General features: G+C 38.6%; 1 protein-coding gene across 18 annotated transcripts in view; it reads left to right on the top strand.

Moving 5' to 3' along the window:
* Positions 1-26,506, top strand: part of PRORP (protein only RNase P catalytic subunit) — a 141,971-nt gene that overhangs the window by 51,075 nt on the left and 64,390 nt on the right. For 10 of the 18 annotated variants that reach the window (XM_054447927.2, XM_063651544.1, XM_054447922.2 and 7 more), the window contains one exon: positions 3,341-3,448. The exons of the other annotated variants lie outside the window; for them this stretch is intronic. In XM_054447927.2, the coding sequence (XP_054303902.1) occupies positions 3,341-3,448 (108 nt within the window). The remainder of the gene's footprint in view (positions 1-3,340; positions 3,449-26,506) is intronic. 18 annotated transcript variants of the gene reach the window in all.

Here is a 26,506-nt window from a genome sequence, read left to right on the forward strand (position 1 = left end):
TTTTTGATTTGTAGGCTATTAATTATTGCCTCAATTTCAGAGCCTGTTATTGGTCTATTCAGAGAGTCAACTTCTTCCTGGTTTAGTCTTGGGAGGGTGTATGTGTCCAGGAATTTATCCATTTCTTCTAGATTTTCTAGTTTATTTGCGTAGAGGTGTTTATAGTATTCTCTGATGGTAGTTTGTGTTTCTGTGGGATCGGTGGTGATATCCCCTGTATCATTTTTTATTGCATCTATTTGATTCTTCTCTCTTTTCTTCTTTATTAGTCTTTCTAGCAGTCTATCAATTTTGTTGATCTTTCAAAAAACCAGCTCCTAGATTCATTGATTTTTTTGAAGGGTTTTTTGTGTCTATCTCTTTCAGTTCTGTTCTGATCTTAGTTATTTCTTGCCTTCTGCTAGCTTTTGAATGTGTTTGCTCTTGCTTCTCTAGTTCTTTTAATTGTGATGTTAGGGTGTCAATTTTAGATCTTTCCTGCTTTCTCTTGTGGGCATTTAGTGCTATAAATTTCCCTCTACACACTGCTTTGAATGTGTCCCAGAGATTCTGGTATGTTGTGTCTTTGTTCTCATTGGTTTCAAGGAACATCTTTATTTCTGCCTTCATTTCGTTATGTACCCAGTAGTCATTCAGGAGCAGGTTGTTCAGTTTCCATGTAGTTGAGCAGTTTTGAGTGAGTTTCTTAATCCTGAGTTCTAGTTTGATTGCACTGTGGTCTGAGAGACAGTTTGTTATAATTTCTGTTCTTTTACATTTGCTGAGGAGTGCTTTACTTCCAACGATGTGGTCAATTTTGGAATAAGTGCGATGTGGTGCTGAGAAGAATGTAAATTCTGTTGATTTGGGGTGGAGAGTTCCGTAGATGTCTATTAGGTCCGCTTGGTGCAGAGCTGAGTTCAATTCCTGGATATCCTTGTTAACTTTCTGTCTCGTTGATCTGTCTAATGTTGACAGTGGGGTGTTAAAGTCTCCCATTATTATTGTTTGGGAGTCTAAGTCTCTTTGTAAGTCTCTAAGGACTTGCTTTATGAATCTGGGTGCTCCTGTATTGGGTGCATATATATTTAGGATAGTTAGCTCTTCTTGTTGAATTGATCCCTTTACTTACCATTATGTAATGGCCTTCTTTGTCTCTTTTGATCTTTGTTGGTTTAACATCTGTTTTATCAGAGGCTAGGATTGCAGCCTCTGCCTTTTTTTGTTTTCCATTTGCTTGGTAGATCTTCTTCCATCCCTTTATTTTGAGCCTATGTGTGTCTCTGCATGTGAGATGGGTCTCCTGAATACAGCAACACTGATGGGTCTTGACTCTTTATCCAGTTTGCCAGACTGTGTCTTTTAATTGGAGCATTTAGCCCATTTACATTTAAGGTTAATATTGTTATGTGTGAATTTGATCATGTCATTGTGATGTTAGCTGGTTATTTTGCTCATTAGTTGATGCAGTTTCTTCCTAGCATCGATGGTCTTTACGTTTTGGCATGTTTTTGCAGTGGCTGGTACCGGTTGTTCCTTGCCATGTTTAGTGCTTCCTTCAGAAGCTCTTTTAGGGCAGGCCTGGTGGTGACAAAATCTCTCAGCATTTGCTTGTCTGTAAAGGATTTTATTTCTCCTTCACTTATGAAGCTTAGTTTGGCTGGATAGGAAATTCTGGGTTGAGAATTCTTTTCTTTAAGAATGTTGAGTATTGGTCCCCACTCTCTTCTGGCTTGTAGAGTTTCTGCCAAGAGATCAGCTTTAGTCTGATGGGCTTCCCTTTGTGGGTAACCCAACCTTTCTCTCTAGCTGCCCTTAACATTTTTTCCTTCATTTCAACTTTAGTGAATCTGACAATTATGTGTCTTGGAGTTGCTCTTCTTGAGGAGTATCTTTGTGGCATTCTCTGTATTTTCTGAATTTGAATGGTGGCCTGCCTTGCTAGGTTGGGGAAGTTCTCCTGGATAATATCCTGCAGTGTTTTCCAACTTGGTTCCATTCTCCCCCTCACTTTCAGGTGCACCAATCAGACGTAGATTTGGTCTTTTCACATAGTCCCATATTTCTTGGAGGCTTTGTTCGTTTCTTTTTCCTCTTTTTTCTCTAAACTTCTCATCTCGCTTCATTTCATTCATTTCATCTTCCATCACTGATACTCTTTCTTCCAGTTGATTGAATCGGCTACTGAAGCTTGTGCATTCGTCACGTAGTTCTTGTGCCATGGTTTTCAGCTCCATCAGGTCATTTAAGGACTTCTCTACACTGGTTATTCTAGTTAGCCATTCGTCTAATCTTTTTTCAAGGTTTTTAGCTTCTTTGCAGTGGGTTCGAACTTCCTTCTTTAGCTTGGAGAAGTTTGATCGTCTGAAGCCTTCTTCTCTCAACTCGTCAAAGTCATCGTCAAAGCTTTGTTCCGTTGCTGGCAAGGAGCTGCATCCCTTGGATGGGGAGAGGTGCTCTGATTTTTAGAATTTTCAGCTTCTCTGCTCTGTTTTTTCCCCATCTTTGTGGTTTTATCTACCTTTGGTCTTTGATGATTTTGACATACAGATGAGGTTTTGGTGTGGATGTCCTTTCTGTTTGTTAATTTTCCTTCTAACAGTCAGGACCCTCAGCTGCAGGTCTGCTGGAGTTTGCTGGAGGTCCACTCCAGACCCTGTTTGCCTGGGTATCAGCAGCGGAGGCTGCAGAACAGCAAATATTGCTGAACAGCAAATGTTGCTGCCTGATCATTCCTCTGGAAGCTTCGTCTCAGAGGGGTACCCGGCCGTGTGAGGTGTCAGTCTGCCCCTACTGAGGGGTGCCTCCCAGTTAGGCTACTCGGGGGTAAGGGACCCACTTGAGGAGGCAGTCTGTCCATTCTCAGATCTCAAACTCCGTGCTGGGAGAACCACTACTCTCTTCAAAGCTCAGTTGGAACTGCAGAAATCACCCGTCTTCTGCATCGCTCACGCTGGGAGCTGTGGACTGGAGCTGTTCCTATTCGGCCATCTTGGAACCGCCAGTTCATTCTTATCATAACTATCATGTGGGTTAATTTAGAAGTCTAGATAGGCCAGCTGCAGATCAAATGAAATTACATATGAAAGTGCTTTGTGAAGTATAAAGCACTATGAGATTATAAAGTGTATTAGATAATTGTATGCAGTTGCATCCATTAGACTGGCTTTTTCAGATTTCATTTTTAGAGTATCTGTGTGTGTGTGTGTGTGTGTGTGTGTGTGTGTGCGTGCGTGCGTGTATATTTTTAAGGGATGAATATTTTGAATTGTCAAAACAATAATAAAGGTCACTGCAGTGTGTTTATAATAAAGTCCTTACTAAGTTCTTATTAATGTTTTGTCTGACATTTCTTTATTAGGAACTTAAGAGATTTAAGAACTTCATAAAATCTTGTCCTCCTTTTGATGTTGTCATTGATGGTCTCAATGTTGCCAAAATGTTTCCTAAAGTTCGTGAATCTCAATTTGTAAGTATAAGTTTTACTTTGTTATTCCACATCTCTAGAAATATTTATTGTACCCATTTATGACCTTCTTGGGGCTCTTAGCTCCTCAGTTTTTCTTCCTCTAAAACTAAGGTCTTCAGGGTGCCACAGTGACCAACTGCATGCTCCCCTAAGATTTACTATTTTCATCACTAACAAGTCGCTCTTCAAGGCTGGGAGAAAACGATTAAAAGTGAGGAATTAAAAGAAAGATTGCAATACAGGGCCAGATTTTCCCGTTTTGTGTAACCTTTAGCTAACCTTCTCCTGGGTCTCTGCTTTCTCTTTGGGGTCACTCTGTCATTTCCCTGTGGGTCATATCCTTATATTTGAAAATTATCAATATACAATATCAAGAGATATTAATCACTCATTACTCACATTTGTTTTTTCCAAACGTAGTATGTTCATAAATTAACCTAAGCAGTTTTTTTTTCTATATGGTAGCCATTTGTCAATTTATAAATGCCCTACTAGTTTCTAATAAGACTATCATTTCTCACAGCTGCAATTAGCAGTTACTTTAATCTCTATTTTGTAGATTAAAAAATTGAGGCTAATTTTGTATAGTAAATCTATAGAAAACAGTCATAACATCAAAATTAGATTGTAGAGAGCTCCTGGGTTTCAGACTTGTGGCTCTTATCATTGGCAATCTATAGCCATTCATCTGTAATTAAACTATGTCTTAAAAATTGTTGCCGCTGGCTGGGCACAGTGGCTCATGTCTGTAATCCCAGCACTTTGGGAGGCCAAGGTGGGTGGATCATCTGAGGTCAGGTGTTCAAGAGCAGCCTGGCTAACATGGTGAAACCCTGTCTCTACTAAAAATACAAAAATTAGTTGGGCGTGGTGGCATGTGCCTGTAATCCCAGCTACTCGAGAGGCTGAGGCAGGAGAATTGCTTGAACCTGGAAGGCGGAGGTTGCAGTGAGCCGAGATCGTGCCATTGCACTCCAGCCTGGGCAACAAGAGCAAAACTCTGTCTCAAAAAAAAAAAAAAAAAAAAGATAAAAAGAGTAGTAAAATACATATGTATTATTTTTATATTTGAAATTGAAGCATATATAAAATTGAGGAACCCTAATGGGAAGAATAGAAAAATTTGCTAGACAGTAAAAAACAAAACAAAACTAAACTAAAAAACATAAACACTGTTAAAAGACAACAAACTGCAAAATGTAGGCCAGGCATGGTGGGTCACGTCTGTAATCCCAGCACTTTGGGAGGCTGAGGCGGGCAGATTGCCTGAGGTCAGGAGTTCGAGACCAGCCTGGCTAACATGGTGAAACCCCATCTCTACTAAAAATACAAAAAAATTAGCCAGGCGTGATGGTGCACACCTGTAGTCCCAGCTACTTGGGAGGCTGAGGCGGGAGAATCACTTAAACCTGGAAGGCGGTGGTTTTAGTGAGCTGAGATCATGTCACTGCACTCCAGCCTGGGCAACAAAACAAGACTCCATCTCAAAAAATAAAAAGTAAATAAAATGTTTACAATATGTGACAAAGAGCAAATTTCCTCACTGTATCAGGACTCTTATAAGCCTATAAGAAAGAGATGAACTGACCGGGCACGGTGGCTCACGCCTGTAATCCCAGCACTTTGGGAGGCCAAGGCGGGTGGATCACCTGAGGTCAGGAGTTGAAGACCAGCCTGGCTAACACGGTGAAACCCCATCTCTACTAAAAATGCAAAAATTAGCCGGGTGTGGTGGCAGGTGCCTGTAATCCCAGCTACTTGGGAGGCTGAGTCAAGAGAATTGCTTGAACCCGGGAGGTGGAGGTTGCAGTGAGCTGAGATCTTGCCATTGCACTCCAGCCTGGGCGACAGAGTGAGACTCCGTCTCGAAAACAAAAAAGAAAAAGATGAACCATGCAGTGGAATAGTGGTTTAATTTTACTCATATTTATAGATACACAGATTAAAATATTTATCTTCCAGATTGGTAAATCTTTAAAAGTTGGTAATATTCAGTGTTTAGAATAGTTTGAAGAGGTAGGAAGGATGATATCAGTGTGATATTTTTGGTGGATGATTTGTCTGTAACTTTCATTATCTAAAATACTGAAATTCTGCTTTTAGGAACTGACATAGTAACACTAGTACATAAAGAAATGTATTCAAATGTGTTCATTATTGCATTATTGGTAAGCAGAAAAATCTAAACAACCTAAATATCTGTCAATCTAAAGCCCAATACATATTTAAATATTAATTTTTGTGAATAAGGTAAACCAATATGTGCTGCTGTAGAACAGTTGTCAGAATATAAGTGTAAGAAGCAAAATGAAAAACAACATGCTTAGAATTGCTCTACTTATATTAAAAACAAAGCAAAAAATTACCCATCTATAGATAAATGTTTGTTAGATAAGTTTGTATGTGTATGCCCAAAAAATTTCTAGAAGTTTAACACATACATACATACACACACACACACACACACACACATGCACACACACAATTTAACAGTGTAGTTACCTTTGGGAATTGGGGATAGAATACTGTATAAGAGAATTGAGAGGATTTCTGGTTTTTGTTTATTTTTTTGAATTTTCTTTTACCATGAGTATATATTACTTTAAAATTTTAAAAATATCAGGAAAGGAAAAAGGTTAAAAAGCATTCTTGGTAAATATTTTAAAATAATTTTATAACACTCTGTGTCTTGTGGATGTACAATAATTTTTAAATCATTTACCTGTTGTTAGACAAATGAGGCTTTCCATTTTTCACTACAATAAGTAATACTTGGAAGACAGCCTCTGTGCGTGTTTCATAGGATGTCTTTGGAATAGATTTTGAGAAACCGTACTCTAGTCAAAGGGTATATATATTTTTAAAGATCTCACTATATATTGCCAAATTGCTTTCCAAAATGATTGTAGTAATTTATACTACCACCAAAAGTGTATAATGGTGCCTAAATATAACACATTTCTTTAAGGTTACTTATTACATGATTGTTTCAGCCACTCACCTATGCCATGAGTCCGCTAAGTGAAAAGGCTGGATGGTTTCTTCCCCATTTTTTAGGTCAAACAGATTTTTTTAAATTGTGGGACAAACTTTAATGAAATAGTTCCAGAAAGGGAATATTCTTCATTGTCTTTTCTGTCTTCCTTATCTTTCTCTTAATGCAATTACCTATAAGTGTACATAAAGGAAAAATTAGGAATTCGAAGTTCTATAAGTTTTAAGTCTTTTCCATCTTTGAAGAGATTTCCAGATTTTTTGTCTGTGGAGTGATGTACATGTTATTTATGCTCTTCCTATGAACTCTCTGCATTATACATTACACATTTTTCTCAGTCCTTTTACATTAATGGTTGATTATATATCTAGTATTCTCTGTAAGTTCATTAATGAGAAAATAACTTTTTTACATTCATTGTTTATGGAGTAGCACCATTATCACATATCTTGATCTCAGAGCCTATAGCTTAAGGGTGATAGAGATTAAGGAACTAAAAAAAGAAAGTTCTAGTTGTAAATATATTTTATTTTCTCAATTTTCAGATGAATCTTTTTTATATTTTAATTTTTCTGAAGTCTGTGTTATAACTGATGTCAGTAGAAACTTGCCAGCCACCATGTAGAGATTTATTGGTGACTATCATTGCCTGGGTGTGTACAAAATTAGCTATACATTGCCACCTCAGTTTAATTAGTTATATTCGTAGCTCCACACACTGTTACACTGTTTAATTTTAACCTAAATCTTTTTTAAAAAACTTTTATTTTAAGCTTGGGGGTACATGGGAAGGTTTGTTACATACATAAACATTTGTCAAGGGGGTTTGTTATACATATTATTTCATCACGCAGGTATTAAGCCCAGTACTCAATAGTTAATCTTTTCTGCTCCTCTCCCTTCTCCCACACTCCCCCCTCAAGTAGACCCCAGTGTCTGTTGTTTCTTTATTTGTGTTCATAAGCTTTTATAATTTAGTTCCCACTTATAAGTGAGAACATGTAGTATTTGGATTTCTGTTTCTGCAATAGTTTGCTAAAGATAATAGCCTCCATCTCCATCCATGTTCCTACAAAAGACATGATCTCGTTCTTTTTTTGGCTGCATAGTACTCCATGTTGTATATGTGCCACATTTTCTTTATCCAATCTGTCATTGATGGGCATTTAGGTTGATTCCATGTCTTTGCTATTGTTAATAGTACTGCAGTGAACATTCATTTGCATGTGTTTTTATGGTAGAATGATTTCTACTTGTCTGGGTATATACTCAGTAATGGGATTGCTGGGTTGAATGGTAGTTCTGCTTTTAGCACTTTGAGAAATTTCCATACTGCTTTCCACAATGGTTAAACTCATTTACACTCCCACCAACAGTGTATAAGTGTTCCCTTTTCTCTGCAACCTCACCAGCATGTATTATTTTTTGACTTTTCAGTAATAGCCATTCTGACTGGTGTGAAATGGTATCTCATTGTGGTTTTGATTTGCGTTTCTCTAATGATCAGTGATATTGAGCTTTTTTTCATATGCTTTTTGTCCACATATTTGTCTTCTTTTGTGAAGTTTCTGTTCATGTCCTTTGCCCACTTTTTAATGGGGTTGTTTTTCTCTTGTAAATTTGTAGTTTTAACCTAAATCTTAACTTTAAATATTTGCCAAAGGTTTCCTGACAGTGTAATAAAAGACAGTGGAAGTTGCTTTTCTAAGACTAAGATACAGAATTTTAAAGCAATAAGAGGTTGTTATGACTGATTTTTGCATTTTGAAAAGTTGCCACTGAGCCTGCAAACTTCCACCTGCCAGTACCTTCCCATAGACATTCAAGCAAAGTTGACTAACTTCCAGAATGGCATAATTCAAAGAAAGAAAAAGCAATAATCAGATGTGAAATACAGGTAAACCCCAGTATTTTTCAACCTTAGTGTCATGCTGTTGGTCCTAAAAGTGTTATAAAAGTGAAGATGAATAGCACAGGCTCTAAGGAGAGTGGTGTGTAATATGTCACCATGAGGATGTACAGAACTGTTATGGCCAAAAGTGATTTAGAACAGAACAGCCTTCAACTCAGATATGAAAGTGTATACTTACATGTTAATTGTGATTCCAAAACAAGATTATGGTATGGAACTATATGGATTAATGTACGATTTTGTTGGTTACTGAAATAGTATACTTTTTTATTTGTTTTTTTGCTTAAAAGTTATTTATTCCTAAACCAGTGTTTCATCTTACAGTTTCTGGCATCTTAATAATGAGGAAGTATGATTACAAGATGTGCTAAGTGGAACTGGGGACTATAAAGTCCCTGGGCTCAAGACACCCCCCAACCTCAGCCTTCTGAGTAGCTGGGACTACAGACACATGCCACCAAGTCCAGCTAATTTTTTTTTTTTTTTTTTTTTTTTTTGTGTGTGGAGACGAGGTTTTGTCATGTTGCCCCGGCTGGTCTTGAACTCCTGGGCTTAAGTGATCTGCCTGCTGTGGCCTCCCAAAATGTTGGGATTACAGGTATAAACCACCATGCCGCCTAGATTTTGCTTTTGGCACAATTGGAGACTTGGCCAAGTCATGTCTCAATTCTTTAATGGTTATATATTTTTTCTTTTTTATTGAGAAATATAATATTTATATACCGTAATATTCACCCTTTTAAAGTGTACAATTCACTGGTTTTTACTGTATACACAAAGTTTTGCAATCATCACCACTATCCTATTCCAGGACATTTTCATTTTTCTTGAAGAAACCTCATACCCATTAGCACTAACTCCCAGTTTCTTCCTGCCGTTGGTCCCTGGCAACCACTAGTCTTCATTCTGTCTTTTCCTTTTTTCTTTCATTTTCTTTTTTTTTTTTTTTTGAGACAGGTACTTGTGTTGCCCAAGCTGGAGGGTAAGGATGCAGTCATATCTCACTGCAGGCTTGACCTCCTGGGCTCAAGTGGTCCTCTGCCTCAGCCTTCCAAGTAGCTAGAACTGCAGGCACATACCACCAGGCCCAGCTAATTTTATTATTATTATTATTATTTTTTCAATAGAAACAGGTTCTCACTGTGTTGCTCAGGCTGGTCTTGAACTCCTGGCCTCAGGCAGTCCTCCCAAAGTGCTGGGATTACAGGTGTGAGCCACCATGTCTGGCCTTCTTTCTATCTTTATGAATTTACCTATTCCAGACATTTCGTATTTTCACTTAGCATAGTGTTTCAAAGTTCATCCATTTTGTAGCAAGAATCAGTATTTCATTCCCTTTTATTGCCAAATCGTGTTCCATTGTATGGATATGCAACATTTTATTTATTTGTTCTGTAGTTGATGGACCTTTGGGTTGTTACCACTTCTTGGCTATTATGAGTAATGCTACTATGAACATTTGGGCACAAGTTTTTGTGTGGACATATGTTTTAATTTCTTTTGGCTATATACCTAAGAGTAGAATTGGTGAGTCATATGGTAACTCTGTGTTTAATCTTTTGAACTTCCCAACTGTTTTCTAAAGCAGCTGCACCATTTTGCATTCTCATCAGCTGTGTATAAAGGTTCCAATGTCTCCACATCCTCATGAATACTTGTTATTTGTCTTTTTGATTATAGTCATCCTAGCAGGTGTGAAGTGGTATCTTTTTTTGTTTGTTTTGGTCATGTAAGAAATGCAGGACGTGGTATCTTGTAGTTTCTTTGTTTTTTTTTTTTTTTTTTTAGGTGGAGTCTCACTGTCACCGAGGCTGGAGTGCAGTGGCATGATCTCAGCTCACTGCAACCTCTGCCTCCCGGGTTCAAGCAATTCTCGTGGCTCAGACTCCTGAGTAGCTGGGACTGCAGGTGCGCACCACCATGCCTTGCTAATTTTTTTTCTTTTTCGTATTTTTACTAGAGACGAGTTTTCGCCATGTTGGCCAGGCGGGTCTCAAACTCCTGACCTCAGGTGATCTGCCTGCCTTGGCCTCCCAAAGTGCTGAGATTACAGGCCTGAGCCACTGCACCTGGCCCAGTATCTTGTAGTTTTGATTTGCATTTGTTAATGATGCATGATGTTGAATATCCTTTAATATATTTATTGGCCATTTGTATATCTTCTTTGAAGAAATGTCTATTTCTTTTCTTTTCTTTTTTTTTTTATTTTTTGAGATGGAGTCTCGCTTTGTTGCCCAGGCTGGAGTGGTGCAGTGGCGTGATCTCAGTTCACTGCAACGTCCACCTCCCAGGTTCAAGCGATTCTCCTGCCTCAGCCTCCTGAGTAGCTGGGATTACAGGCACGTGCCACCACGCCCGGCTAACTTTTGTGTTTTTACTAGAGACAGGGTTTCACCATGTTGTTCAGGCTGGTCTTGAACGCCTGACCTCAGCCTCCCAAAGTGCCCATTTTTAATTATTTTTTATTATTATTGTTGAGTTGTTATTTTATTTATTTTTTTTTGAGACAGAGTCTCGCCCTGTTGCCCAGGCTGGAGTGCAGTGGCATGATCTTGGCTCACTGCAACCTCCACCTCCTGGGTTCAAGCGATTCTCCTGCCTCAGCCTCCTGAGTAGCTGGGATTACGGGCGTGCACCACCATGCCTGGCTCATTTTTGTATTTCTGGTAGAGACGGGGTTTCACCATATTAGTCAGGCTGGTCTCGAACTCCTGACCTCGTGATCTGCCCGCCTCGGCCTCCCAAAGTGCTGGGATTACAGGTGTGAGCCATCACACCCAGCTGAATTATAATTTTTAACTATATACCAAATACTAGATCTTTATCAGATCTAGTAAAGTGTAATCTGTAAGTATTTTCTCCCAGGCTTTGGATTCTCTTTTCAGTGTTTTGATGATATCCTTTGAGGCATGGAAGTTTTAGTTTTGATGAAGTCCAATTTATTTTTTCTTTTGTTGCCTGTGCTTTTGGTGTCTAATCTAAGAAATCATTGCCTAGGGGCCGGGTGTGGTGGCTCACGCCTATAATCCCAGAACTTTGGGAGGCCAAGGTGGGCAGATCACAAGGTCAAGAGATCGAGACCATCCTGGCCAACATGGTGAAACTCTGTCTCTACTAAAAATACAAAAATTAGCTGGGTGTGGTGGTGGGTGCCTGTCGTACCAGCTACTCGGGAGGCGGAGGTTGCAGTAAGCTGAGATCGTGCCACTGCACTCCAGCCTGGCGACAGAGCAAGACTCTGTCTCAAAAAAAAAAAGAAAGAAAGTATTGCCTAATCCAAGGTCATGAAGATTAATGCCTATGTTTCTTCTAAGAGTTTTATAGTTTTAGTTCTTGCAGTTACAGTGTTTGCATTGTTAGGGAAGCAGTTCAATCTTGAGTACATGATAAACCAACATAATTTAGAATATAGTGAGATTAAAGGGGACTAACCTTCACCCTGTTTATTTGTTTAACCTGTAAATCTAGGCAGACTAAATCTTGCTACTTTTCTTGTAGATGTTTTTCAACTGTAAATTGTATTTTGCTTAAAGTATTTCTGTTGTTGTTGTTTTTAGAGTTGGGGTCTTGCCATGTTGTCCAGGCTAGTCTCAAACCCCTGGGCTCAAGTGATCTGCCTGCTTCAGCCTCCCAAAGTGCTGGGATTATGGGTGTGAGCCACGGTGCCCAGCCTGCATAAAGTAATATATTTCCCTGGTTTCAAATTTTCAGAAAAAGAAAAATTCTGAGCTTTTTTTTTTTTTTTTTTTAAAGAAGAGGGAAGGATTCTGAGTGACTAGCAGATTGATTATATAGCCTGCATTTTAAGAACAGTTATAGAAACTTGGCAGGGAATTATTAGGTTGATTCAATTACTGTTTCTTGAGCACCTGTTCCAAGCCAGATACTGTTTTAAGCTGTGAGGATATGACCATAGATCAATAACAGGAATGCTAGCCACAAGGTTAGGCTAATGGTTGTGTTATCTAAACAAGAAATGCATATTGTGTATCCTGTTGTCTGTTAACAATGATTCTTGTGTTCGTGCATGACTCTTTTCCTTAAAGATTTACTTGAATTGTCAGAATAGAAAATAATATTTACCCAAAATACATGAGATAAGATTTTTTTTAAAAAAAATAAGCATTGCAGGCTGGGCACGGTGTCTTATGCCTGTAATTCCAGCACTTTGGGAGGCTTTGGCTGGTGGATCGAGAGGTGAGAAGTTCAAGACCAGCCTGGCCAAGATGCTGAAACCCTGTCTCTACTAAAAATACAAAAATTAGCTGGGTGTGGTGGCACTTGCCTGTAATCTCAGCTACTCGGGAGGCTGAGGCAGGAGAATCGCTTGAACCCGGCAGCAGAGGTTGCAGTGAGCTGAGATTGCGCCACTGCACTCCAGCCTGGGTGATAGAGTGAGACACCGTCTTAAAAAAAAAAAAAAAAAAAAAAAAAAAAAAAGGCCGGTTGCAGTGTCTCATGCCTGTAATCCCAGCACTTTGGGAGGCCGAGGTGAGTGGATCATCTGAGGTCAGGAGTTCAAGACCAGCCTGGCCAACATGGCGAAACCCCATCTCTATTAAAAATACAAAATTAGCTGGGCGTGGTGCATGCCTGTAATCCCAGCTACTCGGGAGGCTGAGGCAGGAGAATCGCTTGAACCCAGGAGGCAGAGGTTGCAGTGAGTCGAGATCGAGCCATTGCACTCCAGCCTGGGCAACAAGAGTGAAACTCTGTCTCAAAAAGAAAAAAAATATATATATATATTGCAAAATGGTTTAGTAACATTTAAATCTCTAGAATATGTTGTAATTTTGAAGAAACTATGACTAAATTTATTTTATTTATTTTTATTTATTTATTTTTTTTGAGATGGAGTCTTGCTCTGTCACCCAGGCTGGAGTGCAGTGGCATGATCTTGGCTTACTGCAACCTCCACCTCCGGAGTTCAAGCAATTCTCTTGCCTCAGCCTTCTGAGTAGCTGGGATTACAGGCACGTGCCACCACGTCCGGCTAATTTTTGTATTTTTAGTAGAGGCGGGATTTTACCATGTTGGCCAAGATGGTCTCGATCTCCTGACCTCCTGATCCACCCACTTGGCCTCCCTAAGTGCTGGGATTACAGGCGTGAGCCACCGCACCCAGCTGACTGTATTTAAAAGTATTAGTTATGGACCCTTACATACTACTTGAGTCAACTTTTATATAGCACTTGAACCAACATCTCTTCATCATAATCTGTTGCAAGATATTTTAGATTTTCTTGGATTGGATTTCTTTCTTTCTTTTTTAATTTAATAAACTTAATTTTCCCAGAACAGTTTTAGGTTCATGGATTTCTTTTTTATGAACAGCCATTTCCCAACATGTTATTTGGACTCTTACAAATACTTCTGAACAAAGCCAGGCATGGTAGCATGCACCTGTTATATGATTTGGCTATGTCCCCACCCAAATATCATCTTGAATTGTAGCTCCCATAATTCCCACATGTTGTAGGAGGAACTTGGTGGGAGATAATTGAATCATGGGGGCGGTTTCCCTCATACTGGTCTTGTGGTAGTGAATAAGTCTTAGGAGATCTGATGGTTTTATAAGAGGTTTCCCCTTTCGCTTCTCTCATTCTCTCTTGCCTACTGCCATGTAAGACGTGCCTTTTATCTTCTGCCATGATTGTGAGGCCTCCCAAGCCATGGGGAACTGTGAGTCCATTAAACCTCTTTTTCATTATAAATTACCCAGTTTTGGGTATGTCTTTATCAGCAGCATGAAAACAGACTAATACAACCTGTAATCCCAGCACTTTCAGAGGCTGAGGCGGGAGAATCACTTGATCCCAGGAGTACGAGACCAGCCTAGGCAACATAGTGAGACCCTATCTCTACAGAAGATCAGAAAAATTAGCTGGATGTGATGGCATGCACCTGTGGTTCCAGCTTCTCAGAAGGCTGAGGCAGGAGGATTGCTTGAGCCCAGGAATTCGAGGCTGCAGTGAGCTGTGATCATGCCACTGCACTCCAGCCTGGATAACAGTCTCAAAAACCAAAACCAAAACCAAAACCAAACCAAAACAAACAAACAAAAAAAAAACGAAGCAAAAACTGAGGTGGGTAATTGGCACTACTATCCACCAAATTGCTGAAGCCAAAAACCAAGGATTCCAGCCAGCAGCATTTACTCTTTCTCACTACCCCTATATCCAGTAGACTGACAAGTTTTCTTGGTTTTAACCCCCAGTAGACTGACAAGTTTTCTTGGTTTTAACCCCCCAAAATATCCCATAGTCTAGTCACTTCTTTCCATCTCCATTAACATCATCTCTCACCAAAACTCCTAAGTGGTCTCCTTGCTTTTTTCATACTTGCCTCAGTAACTTCCCTTTACACTTAGAATAAAATCCAAGTTCCTTGTCATGGATTATAATAACTCTCATTATCTGGTCTTTGCCTCTCTTTTCAACCTCATCTGGTTTTTTCTCGTTGTCTTTCACTGAATTATAGGTACACTAGGATTTTTCCTGCCCCTCAAACATGCTGAATTTGTTCCTGCCCCCAAATCTTCGTACTTGCTATTTCTTTAATATTCTTCCATCTTCAAATGGCTGGATTATTACCGGCACCTCAGAGGTCTTTCTTGATTCTTCCAAAGTAACCTCATTCTGCCTAGTGACTTCTGTCCGTATTTTCAGTTACATCAGGATTGCCAAGTCTAGCCCAGGAACTAAAGATGAGTTTCAACATGGCAATGCAAAACTGTCTTTGCCTGGATTCTCTTTTTCAGTATCAGGTTCCTTCATAGTAGTTTTATGTGAAAAGAGATCATACTTTTGTTGACCATTTATCCTAGAATGATCAGGGAGGGAATTTTAAAAGTCTCCATGACTCATACTTTACACATACCTTCGTAACTTTCATTTCAATAAATTAGGTTTTCTTTTCAGTTATTACTAATAATTGGTGCTGTGAGACCCCCTTGAGGAGGCAGGGACAACATAGTATAATAACTTTCCATTAAGAAAACAAAAGGAGGGGCTGGGCGCGGTGGCTCACACCTGTACTGTAATCCCAGCACTTTGGGAGACCAAGGAGGGTGGATCACCTGAGGTCAGGAGTTCAAGACCAGCCTGACCAACACGGCGAAACCCTGTCTCTACTAAAAATACAAAAATTAGCCAGGCATGGTGGCGCGTGCATGTAATCCCAGCTACTAGGGAGACTGAGGCAGGAGAATCGCTTGAACCTGGGAGCCAGAGGTTGAGTGAGCCGAGATTGTGCCACTGTAGTCCAGCCTGGGTGACAGAGTGGAAAAAAAAAAAAAAACAACAAAAGGATATGAAGTGGAAAGCTTCTAATGCTCCATTTTCTCTCTCATTCTTTTTTCCCCCACATACCTACCCATAATTCAGTCCTAATGCTTTTGTTCTTTGTTCCTTTTGCAGCTTGCATTTTGGATTTTCGGTGTTCATAAGCTCCTCTAATAGGATGTATAGGGGGGAAAAGCACATCATTTTAGTTAATCATGCTAGCTGTTCAAAATTCTGCTCCCTATTTCTGTGGATAACTGAGAATTGGTTAAAATGGCTTCAGCAGAATGAAAATTTATAATTAATTTAAAAGAATTATGGCTGACACCAGCACTGAATGCTTTCATTCTTATAGCATGCTTGGGGCATTGAATAGAAAGTAGTTTGGTGAAAAAACACTGTAGAATTTGTTTTGATTGCCATCTGTTAGTTGGTTTTACTACAGTGAGAGAAAAATGGAGGCACAAGTATTAGTCATTAAAGGTCATTTGGTAAAGTGTTTACTTGGCAGTAAGTTCTTATTTTTTCTGCCACTCAAGTTATTTTATTTCTTTCTGTTGATTTACATAACCTCTTGTAAAAGTTTCAGTACCATAAAGCACCTAAGATACAATAAACTATGCTCCAGTATTTTTGTGTGTATATAATCCCGGGCATTTTTTTTTTTTTTTTTTTTTTTTGCCCCAACTGTAGAAATGTTGAGTTTCTCGATCCCCATGTTTGAAATTATGTTTCAATAATGTTAAAGTGGGAAGGAAACTTAGAAATACCCTATTATGTTTACAATAGGAAATGTTAAATATTTAAGTAGAATTTTTATCATACCTCCTTGACTTTTAAATACTCTTTTCCATATAATTGTTTCTCCTGCTTAAAGACTCTCTCTTAACATCTGGCTTTAGAGGTAGAATGTCTTGTTCCTTCTGTCCCAAAACTTGGGTGTCTTATTCACACTTGGGTGTCCTTCTTTGAAGAACATACTGTCCTTCATACTGTTTGAGGAATTTTTTTTTTCTTTTTCAAATATATATATGAGGAGCAGCATATTAGAGTTTGTATGCATGGATTGAAAGTGGAGGGATGGGATTACTACTAGAGGCAGGTATGCTTACATTAGGGAGAAGAGAGAGACTGCTGTCCAGGTTGAAAGAGAAATGCTGCCATAAGAAGTCAAAAAGTCCTTCACATCCCTTGTAAGTTGTATTCCTAGGTATTTTACTCTCTTTGTAGCAATTACGCATGGGAGTTCACTCATGATTTGGCTCTCTGTTTGTCTGTTATTGGTGTATAGGAATGCAACCCAAATGCCCATCAGTGATAGACTGGATAAAGAAAATGTGGCATATATACACCATGGAATACTATGCAGTCATAAAAAAGGATGAGTTCATGTCCTTTGCAGGGACATGGAGAAAGCTGGAAACCATCATTCTCAGCAAACTAACACAGGAACAGAAAACCAAACACCTCATGTCCTCACTCATAAGTGGAAGTTGAACAATGAGAACACATGGACACAGGGAGGGGAGCATCACACACCGGGGCCTATAGGGGGATGAGGGGCTTAGGGGACGGATAGCATTAGGAGAAATACCTAATGTAGGTGACGGGTTGGTGGGTGCAGCAAACCACCATGGCACGTGTATACCTATGTAACAAACCTGCACGTTCGGCACATGTACCCCAGAACTTAAAGTATAATTTTAATTAATTAATTTTTTTTTAAAAAAAGTCAAAAAGTACAACCTTCTGGATCTAGCTTAGCCTTTCAGCAAACAGCTCAGTAGCCTCAACAGCCATTACTGTATTAAAGAAAGTAGCATCCAATATATAATCTTCAAAATTATAAAGAAAATCTTAAACTATGACTAGTATATCCTATTTCAGAAGATAGGCAAATTGTGATTTCTTTTTTGAAAATTTATAATTGTAAAGAAAATCCTAAATTGTAACTATTCTGCATAATTAAGAAGGCAAGAAAATCATAATGCTTTTCAGAAAGTTCCTCTCACACATGATTTTAGTTTTGTTTATCTTGAAATTCATTTATATGAAACATATTTGAACAGTGTTCAGATAAATGTGGTATTAGCATACGCAGTGTTTTATTATATAAAATATTTTAATTATAGATATTAGAAAACATTAACTAGGCATACTCTTTTATACCATACGTAGGAATGTTAGTTAATTCAGCTTTATGGAGTCAGTTTGGTACTGTATCTGTTCAAAATATACAGTGATGTATCAGTTCCACTTTCAGAAATCTGTTCTGCAGAAATATTTGCACAGGTACATAAAGATACATAATTTTCGTTGTATCTCTGTAATAGCAAAAAAATTGGAAATTATACAGAAGCCAACTGAGTACTGGAGGTGAGTTTACTGTCATAGAAAGGTACCCACGATACATGAAAAAGACAAGTTGAAAACAAAATGTACAGGATGATCCCACTTTTTGAAAATAAAAAAAAAAATTACTGTGCATGTGTTTATGTATATTCAGGGAAAAAAGCCTGGAAGTAGAAATTCTCCACTGACCGTCACTTCTTCCTTTATATAGTTATGTATTTTTACAAATACTTATTCTGGTTCTTTTTAGAAACTCACACATATTTTAAAGATAAGAAACAAATAAATCTTTAATGGTATAAACTTAAACACTCATGTTTCTGCTATTCTGCAGAATGTTAATTTTCAAACTTGAGTTTGAGAAACTCAAAAACAAGCAATTTTAGAAGTCAGATAGGTCTTTTAATGATTCTTAGGGTAGAAATCTATTTTTTTAACTATATATGTGAAACTTAGGAAACTGGAACTTAGTTCTAAGAGTGATATACTTCTTTCATTTTCAAAAAAGAAGTTTGTCATGTTTTCATAACCAACAGTTATGTTATCAAGGAGTTACTTTAGTATTATTATAGTTTAAATTACCTAGATTATGACTTTAAGAAACATATGTTTAGGAGTCCAAGGAGAATGTATAAATTGGGAAAAACCTCAGACTTAAAGTAATTATATGTAATATCAAAGCAACGTAATTGTTAAGTTTCTCCCTAGGGAATCTGAAATATCCCCCAACAAATATCATCCAAACAAGTCACTGTTAGTGTGTATTCATGGAAGAAGATTTAAAAATAAATAAATAAATAGAAATTATAAACTTGGGCTGTGAATCTTAACTAATCAGGTAGCAGCATTTAAATGCTATTTCAGGCCAGGCATGGTGGCTCATACCTGTAATCCCAACACTTTGGGAGGCCGAGGTGGGAGGACCACTTGAGCCCAGGAGTTAGAGACCGGCCTGGGCAACATAGTGAGACCCCCCTGCCCCCCGCCATCTCTACAAAAAATAAATTTTTAAAAATAAGCTGGGTATGGTAGCACACACCTGTAGTCCCACCAACTCAGGAGGCTGAGGCAGGGGGAGTATCACTTGAGCCCTGGAGATCTAGGCTGCAGTGAGCCATGATTGCACTGATGCACTCCATCCTGGGTAACAGAGTGAGACCCTGTCTCAAAAAATAAATATTTTCATCACATGGGGAAAAGTAAATCTAATCATGACTCCTTAGTTTTAAGGAGTTACTGCTGGGTAGTCAAGGGTGATATAAGTGACTTGAGGAAATAAATTTGCATTAGTGGATGCCAATCCAGAATTCAGTAAAGAACACAAAATAATGGTTCTTGGTTTTTTTCTTACTATTCATTTTTCGTGACATGGCAACTCAGGGAAGTCACATTGCCCTAGGTCAAACAGTGCCAGGCTGACTACTTCCTTTTGTCATGTATCACTTCACCCACTCCTGCCTTGACATGTGTTAAGAGTTATGTTTTGTCATGTGACTGCTGGGATAGTCTGCATCACTCAGAATTACTCTTACCAACTGCTAATGAAGTTAATGATCAACTGTCAGGTGGGTTTTTAGTGAAGTGATCAAGGGCATAACTAGCAAGATGAATGGAGCCAGGCAAAATTTCTATAGTGATTTGGCTTCATAGTCCTTTCTTTTCAAATGTCCCAGAAAGGAACATTCTGCATAGTGTTCGAAACAAGATTTCCCCAATTGTTGTAGAAGTCAAGTGATCCAGTGTCTTCGAACAGTGTTAAAAACACTGTGTTGCCAAGCTCCCATATCTGTTCTGTCTCTGGCAAAATCCTAATAGCAAGTTGATTTCCCATCACTGATGTGTCATTGATAATGTCTGTGTGATAACCATTTAGAGTGTGGTGAGATTGTCTCTGTGAGTCATTATTGTGTATATCTTGCTTCCATGACAGTGTTTTAAAACACTCTCCTTGGGAGTGTGGTAGGAAGAGGCCACTTATGAAAATATAATATCCATTTTAACAAAAAAAGTTTAAATATTTGTTGTCAGTAAGGTAAACAGCAATTGCAGAGTGAGTAGTAAATTTACCTAAACTGTTTATAAAGCTATATAAATTATTCTTACCTGGTTATTACAGTGGTAACACTTTAATCATAATTTTCTGGTAATGTTTATTTTAAAACAGCATTTTTTTCCTTTTAAAATTGTTTCTATTTCACAATTTTCACTAATATAAAGGCTGATTTTTATCCCGGTCAAATACAATTAAGATCAGTTGATTAAGATCAGTTCAGATCTTACATTTCTTTTGCAGTGATTTAGACATGGCTTTTTATCTAGATAGTATTAGGAAGGGTATATTGTTCCTCAGAGTATTCACTCTGCCATCTCAAGTGGATACTCCTTATTGGTATATTATTTCTACCCCATTTTGTCTTATGAAAGGTGTAAGATGGTTATAATGTATGCGATACAGAAAATAAAATAAATTTAAAATAAGTTAAAATAAAGTTAATGTAAAAAAGGTACAAAGGGAAAATAAGCTTAGGGAAATAAAAGGTTTAAGGTTGGTGCACAAAATGCATATGGTGAAGTGCTCTATTAATTTGGCTGTAAATTCTGTCAACAAACCTGAAGATGATAACATGATCACTTAAGAGCAGGGGCTCATGCTTTTATCTGCTTGCACATCATTTGTAAGTACCTCACATTCTCATCATAAACATTTCTGTTTCCTAAAGAGATTCTCAAAGGAGGTAGGCTAAGAGCAGTAGCAGAAGAGAGAAATCAGAGCTTTGGAGAATGGGGAAGTTTGAAGGAACACCCAATTCTGATATATCTTCCAAAGGAGCTATTTCCACTGTAAGACTCATTCATTTATAGGCTTCACATAATTCATCAGATTAAATAGAAACAAATTGTTCAGAGAATGTTCCATTATTCCTAATATTGAAACCAAAGGGATTTTTCCTGTGAACCCTCAGAGGGCAGGGCCATGTGGGCACTCTGAGTACTATTCACAACATTCTTGTTACGAACCGGTGAATGGATTGTGTAAGCAACAGCAGTAAAGGAGTCAGGAGAACAGTGGGTGAGCTTGAGGGAGGCTTCTGAAAGTACTAAACAGGCCTCAATACCTCAGCAATAACTAATGCTAGGAAGTTGGTCAGAAGACTAAATAGGAGGACTCCTGCCCTTTGACTCTTTTGGAAAATAAATTTTTAAGCTGATTTTTCACTTCAGATCCACGGTAATCCACAGCAGGGCTAGACCTTGTTTTAAAATTTTATAATTATAATTTCATTTCAGTTTTTTAAAAGTTTGGTTACAAAAAGAAGCATATGTCCCTAATAAGCTGTGTAGTAAGCACTCAGAAGAGGTACTTATGTAAGTTCTAGTATCAGAATTGCTTTCGATGTCTGTTAATTATAGTGAGGGCTGGGCACAGTGGCTCACACCTGTAATCCTAGCACTTTGGGAGGCTGAGCAGGCAGATCACGAGGTCAAGAGATTGAGACCATCCTGGCCAACATAGTGAAACCCCGTCTCTACTAAAAATACAAAAATTAGGCCAGGCGTGGTGGCTTACACCTGTAATCCCAGCGCTTTGGGAGGCCAAGGCAGGTGGATCACCTGACATCAGGAGTTCGAGACCAGCCTGACCAACATGGCGAAACCCCATTTCTACTAAAAATACAAAAAATTAGCCAGGCGTGGTGGCGGGCACCTGTAATCCCAGCTACTCCGGAGGCTGAGGCAGGAGAATTGCATGAACCCGGGAGGCGGAGGCTGCAGTGAGCCGAGATCGTGCCATTGCACTCCAGCCTGGGCAACAAGAGTGAAACTCCATTGAAAAAAAAAAAAAAACGAAAATTAGCTGGACATGGTGGTAAGTGCCTGTAGTCCCAGCTACTCGGGAGGCTGAGGCAGGAGAATCGCTTGAACCCAGAAGGCAGATGTTGCAGTAAGCCGAGATTGCACCACTGCACTCCAGCCTGGCGAGACAGTGAGACTCCATCTAAAAAAAAAAAAAAAAAAAAAATTATAGTGAGTACTTGCTATAGTTTGAATGTGTCCACTCCACATTCATGACGAAACTTAATTGTCAATTTCACAGTATTGAGAAGTGAGGCCTTTAGGAGGTGATTAGATTATGAGGGCTCTGCCCTCGTGGATGGGATTAGCACCCATATAAAAGGGCTTGAGGGAGTGAGTTCAGCTATTTTTGTCCTTCTGTTCCTTTTGCCTCACTGTATGAGGACACAGTGTTCAAGGTGCCATCTTGGAAGCAGAGACCCAAGGCCTTCACCAGATACAGAACCTGCTGGCACCTTGATCTTAGAATTCCTAGCCTCCAGAACTCTGAGGAAACAAATTTCTGTTCTTTATAAATTACCTAGTCTCAGGTGTTTTGTGTGAACGGACTGAGACCATAGTATTTCTTTAATGTGAAAAAAGAAGCTTGCAAAGTCAACCTGACATCATTTAGTTCAGTCAGTCTTACCTAGACTATAACTATCTAGAAATTGCTTATGCATGTAAAGTTACAGAATTAATTGAAATGGAAACTTTCCAATTATAATAGGTCTATCTTTCTCCATGTTATGTTATGAAAGCCTCTGTTATATCAGGAAAACCTCCTGAAAATTTTCTCATCTGTTGAGGAAAGAGATAACAGGTAATCTTATTGAGTTTAAGCTTGGAGGATAAATAGAAACAGCCATTCCTCTTCAAATGAACCAAAATAATCCTGCAAGATAAAAATACAGTATTTTAACAGTATTAATATTTTACCAAAAGAACTTGAAGGTGAAAATCCCAAAAGCCACAATTCCATGATTGTGAAAATATTAAGTATGCAAAATTTTTTGTTTGTTTGTTTTGTTTTTCTTTTGAGATAGAGTCTTACTCTGTTGCCCAGGCTAGAGTGCTGCGTTGCGATCTTGGCTCACTGCAACCTCCACCTCCCGGGTTCAAGCAGTTCTCTGCCTCAGCCTCCTGAGTAGCTGGGATTACGGGCACCCACCTCCACGCCCAGCTAATTTTTGTATTTTTAGTAGAGGCAGGGTTTTACTATCTTGGCCAGGCTGGTCTTGAACTCCTGACCTCGTGATCTGCCTACCTTGGCGTCCCACAGTGCTAGGATTACAGATGTGAGCCACCGCACCCGGCCGAAGTATGCAAAGTTCTTAATTACTCTCCAGTATTTTGTTTTAGCATCTCCATTTCTTATATCTCATTTAAACTATTTTAAAATTAGTGTTATATTATTTTTATTAATAAAATAATTCTTCAGGAATAATTGACTTTTATGATATTTACTCATCCCATCTGAGAAAATTATATATATGTTATATATATAGTAGATTTTAAAGTTTTTTTTACAATAAGACTTTTATTTTAGAAAAGTTTTAAATTTATAGAAAAGTTTCAAAGATTAGTAGAGTTCTCATATACCCCACACCCAGTTTTTTCTATCACTAAGATGTTAGTATGGTACCTTTGTCAAAATTAGTGAACCAATATTGATATATTACTATTAACTAAAGTCCATACTTTATTTAGATTTGCTTATTGTCCTTGTTCTCTTCTGGAATCCCATCCAGGATACCATATTACATTTAGTCATTTTGTTTTTTTAGGCTTCTTGTTCCTATGACAGTCACTCAGACTTTTCTTCAGTTTTGATGAAGAAATTGACAATTTTGAGAATAATGGTCAAATATTTTGTAGAATGTCCCCCTCAATTGGGATTTTAATGTTGTGTTTTTCATAATTAGACTGCAGTTGTGGGTTTTGGGTAGGAAGACCACAGAGGCAAAATGCCATTCTCATCATACCATATCAAAAGTAGATAGTATCAACATGACTTATCACTGTTGATGTTAACCTTGATCACCTGGCTAAGGAAGTTTTGTCAGCTTTCTCAACTGTAAAGTTACTCTTTTTTTCCCCTTGCCACACTGTACTCTTCAGGAGGAAGTCACTGTATGCAGCCCTCAGTTAAAGAGCTGGCAGGAGGAGTTATGTTTCACTTCCTTGAGGGCAGAGTATTTACGTAAATTATTTGGAATTCTCCCAATGAAATTGTCTGTTCTACCTTATTTACTTATTTATTTATGGTAGTATGGACTCATGGATATTTATTTTTAGTGCTTTGGATTATAATCTAATACTGCTTATTTTGTTGCTCACAGTGTTCTACCTTTGGCCATTGCAAGCTTTTTGTTGCCGTAGGTGTTTTTTGTTTATTTTTTTTTAGTACTTCCTTACTCTCTGGCACTACAAAATGCCTCATTGTATACAAAATTTTATTTATTTATTTATTTATTTATTTAGAGACTGAGTCTCACTCTTATCACCCAGGCTGGAGTGCAGTGGTGCGATCTTGGCTCACTGCAATCTCCGCCTCCCAGGTTAAGTGATTCTCATGCCTCAGCCTCCTGAATAGCTGGGATTACAGGTGTGCACCACCACATCTGGCTAATTTTTGTATTTTTAGTAGAGATGGGGTTTCACTGTGTTGGCTAGGCTGGTCTCGAACTCCTGACCTCAGGTGATCTGCCCACGTGGGCCTGCCAAGGTGCTGGGATTACAGGCGTGAGTCACCGTGCCCAGCCACAAAATTATTATTTTTTTTTTTAGACAGAGTCTCGATCTGTCACCCAGGCTGGAGTGCAGTGGCATGATCTCGGCTCACTGCAAGCTCCGCCTCCCAGGTTCACGCCATTCTCCTGCTTCAGCCTCCCGAGTAGCTGGGACTACAGGCGCCCACCACCACGCCCGGCTAATTTTTTGTATTTTTAGTAGAGATGGGGTTTCACCGTGGTCTCGATCTCCTGACCTCGTGATCCGCTCACCTCGGCCTCCCAAAGTGCTGGGATTACAGGTGTGAGCCACCGCGCCTGACCTCACAAAATTATTTTTTAAAAGCTATCTGTACCCTTCCTACTCCGCTGCTAAGGAAATACAAAAACAAAAATCAAAAATACATGCTAATCCTCCAAAAAGACAACCCACAAATAAGATTAACCCCTGAAAAAAAACCATAAGGTGACTGGGCAAAATTGTGACACCGAGTGGCAGAAACACATTTCCTTTAGTTGCCCTCAATAATAAAAAACAGGAACAGCATTTTTCTTTCAAAGATGATTGGAAGAACCTACCTAATTATCATGTTTTTTAGCTTTTAAAAACTAATTTTGTGAGGTCAGGCACGGTGGCTCACACCTGTAATCCCAGCACTTTGGGAGGCCGAGGCGAGCGGATCACGAGGTCAGGAGATCGAGACCACGGTGAAACCCCGTCTCTACTAAAAATACAAAAAATTAGCCGGGCGAGGTGGCGGGCGCCTGTAGTCCCAGCTACTCGGGAGGCTGAGGCAGGAGAATGGCGTGAACCCCAGGGGGCGGAGCCTGCAGTGAGCTGAGATCACGCCACTGCACTCCAGCCTGGGCAACAGCGAGACTCTGTCTCAAAAAAAAAAAAAAAAAAAAAGATATTCTTTTGATAGAACCAATCATTTTATTATTGCATTGAGGCAATAACAACAAAAATTCTCCTTTGAAGATAAAGCAAGGACATCCTAAGGTTATTTATTGGATTGGTTCATTCAATTCTGAACCACTAAGTATGTACATATTGTATAGTTATCTTGAGCTTTGTATTTCACATATGGTATCTGTTATCTCCTTTAATCTGGCAACCACAAAAAACTTCCTGTGGAGGAACACTTTGTATTCTTAGGTAATACTCTGCTTATTTACCTTTCTCCTTTAATTTTTTTCTTCTGCTTTAAACCGTTGTCAAAGGTGATACTCATGTCACATGGTCATGTTACTGGAAAGTAGTGTTGGGAAAAGATTTAAGAAAGAAATGAGAAAAAAAAATTTCTGCTTGAGAAAGAAAATAGGTCAATGAGACCACAAAACCTAACATTTAATTTTATGTGTCAAGACTCCTCTTGTCACAAAGTTGCCTCTCTAGTCACAAAGTTACCACTTAAGAATACTGTTCAGTTTCTTTAATGAATCACATTCTAGTTACTTTATGATTTTAATGTATACATTTTAAGATATTGCTATGCTACAAAGTTACCAAATTTATTTAGCCTGTCTTCAGTGACCACAACTACATTGATCTGAACATCCTAATCATTTTATTCATCAAATATTTTTTTGAGGGCCTCCTTGTTTTAAGGCCCTGTACTGGGTGTTTCAGAATTACAAAGGTGAAAGAAACGTAATCTTTATTCTTAAGAGTTTTATAGTCTCTTGGGGGAAATAAGAAAAAAAAAAGATAAATATCTGTAGCAGAAGACAATATCAGCAACATGTTCATTGTACCAGTAACTCTATGTACAAGAACTGCAAGTAACATTTCTTAGATTTCTCAGATTTTCTTGTAGTTCAAACTAGCCTTTCTGTCCAGTCGTTCAGAAATATTAAGCCTTTATGGTATTTCCGGTTGACTTACTCATAATGGCCCCAACATCTTTTGCTTTTTTTGTTTTTCACTAACATTTATTAAGAATTTCA

This window comes from Pongo pygmaeus, chromosome 15, assembly GCF_028885625.2.
Source record: "Pongo pygmaeus isolate AG05252 chromosome 15, NHGRI_mPonPyg2-v2.0_pri, whole genome shotgun sequence".
NCBI classification, from domain to species: domain Eukaryota; kingdom Metazoa; phylum Chordata; class Mammalia; order Primates; family Hominidae; genus Pongo; species Pongo pygmaeus.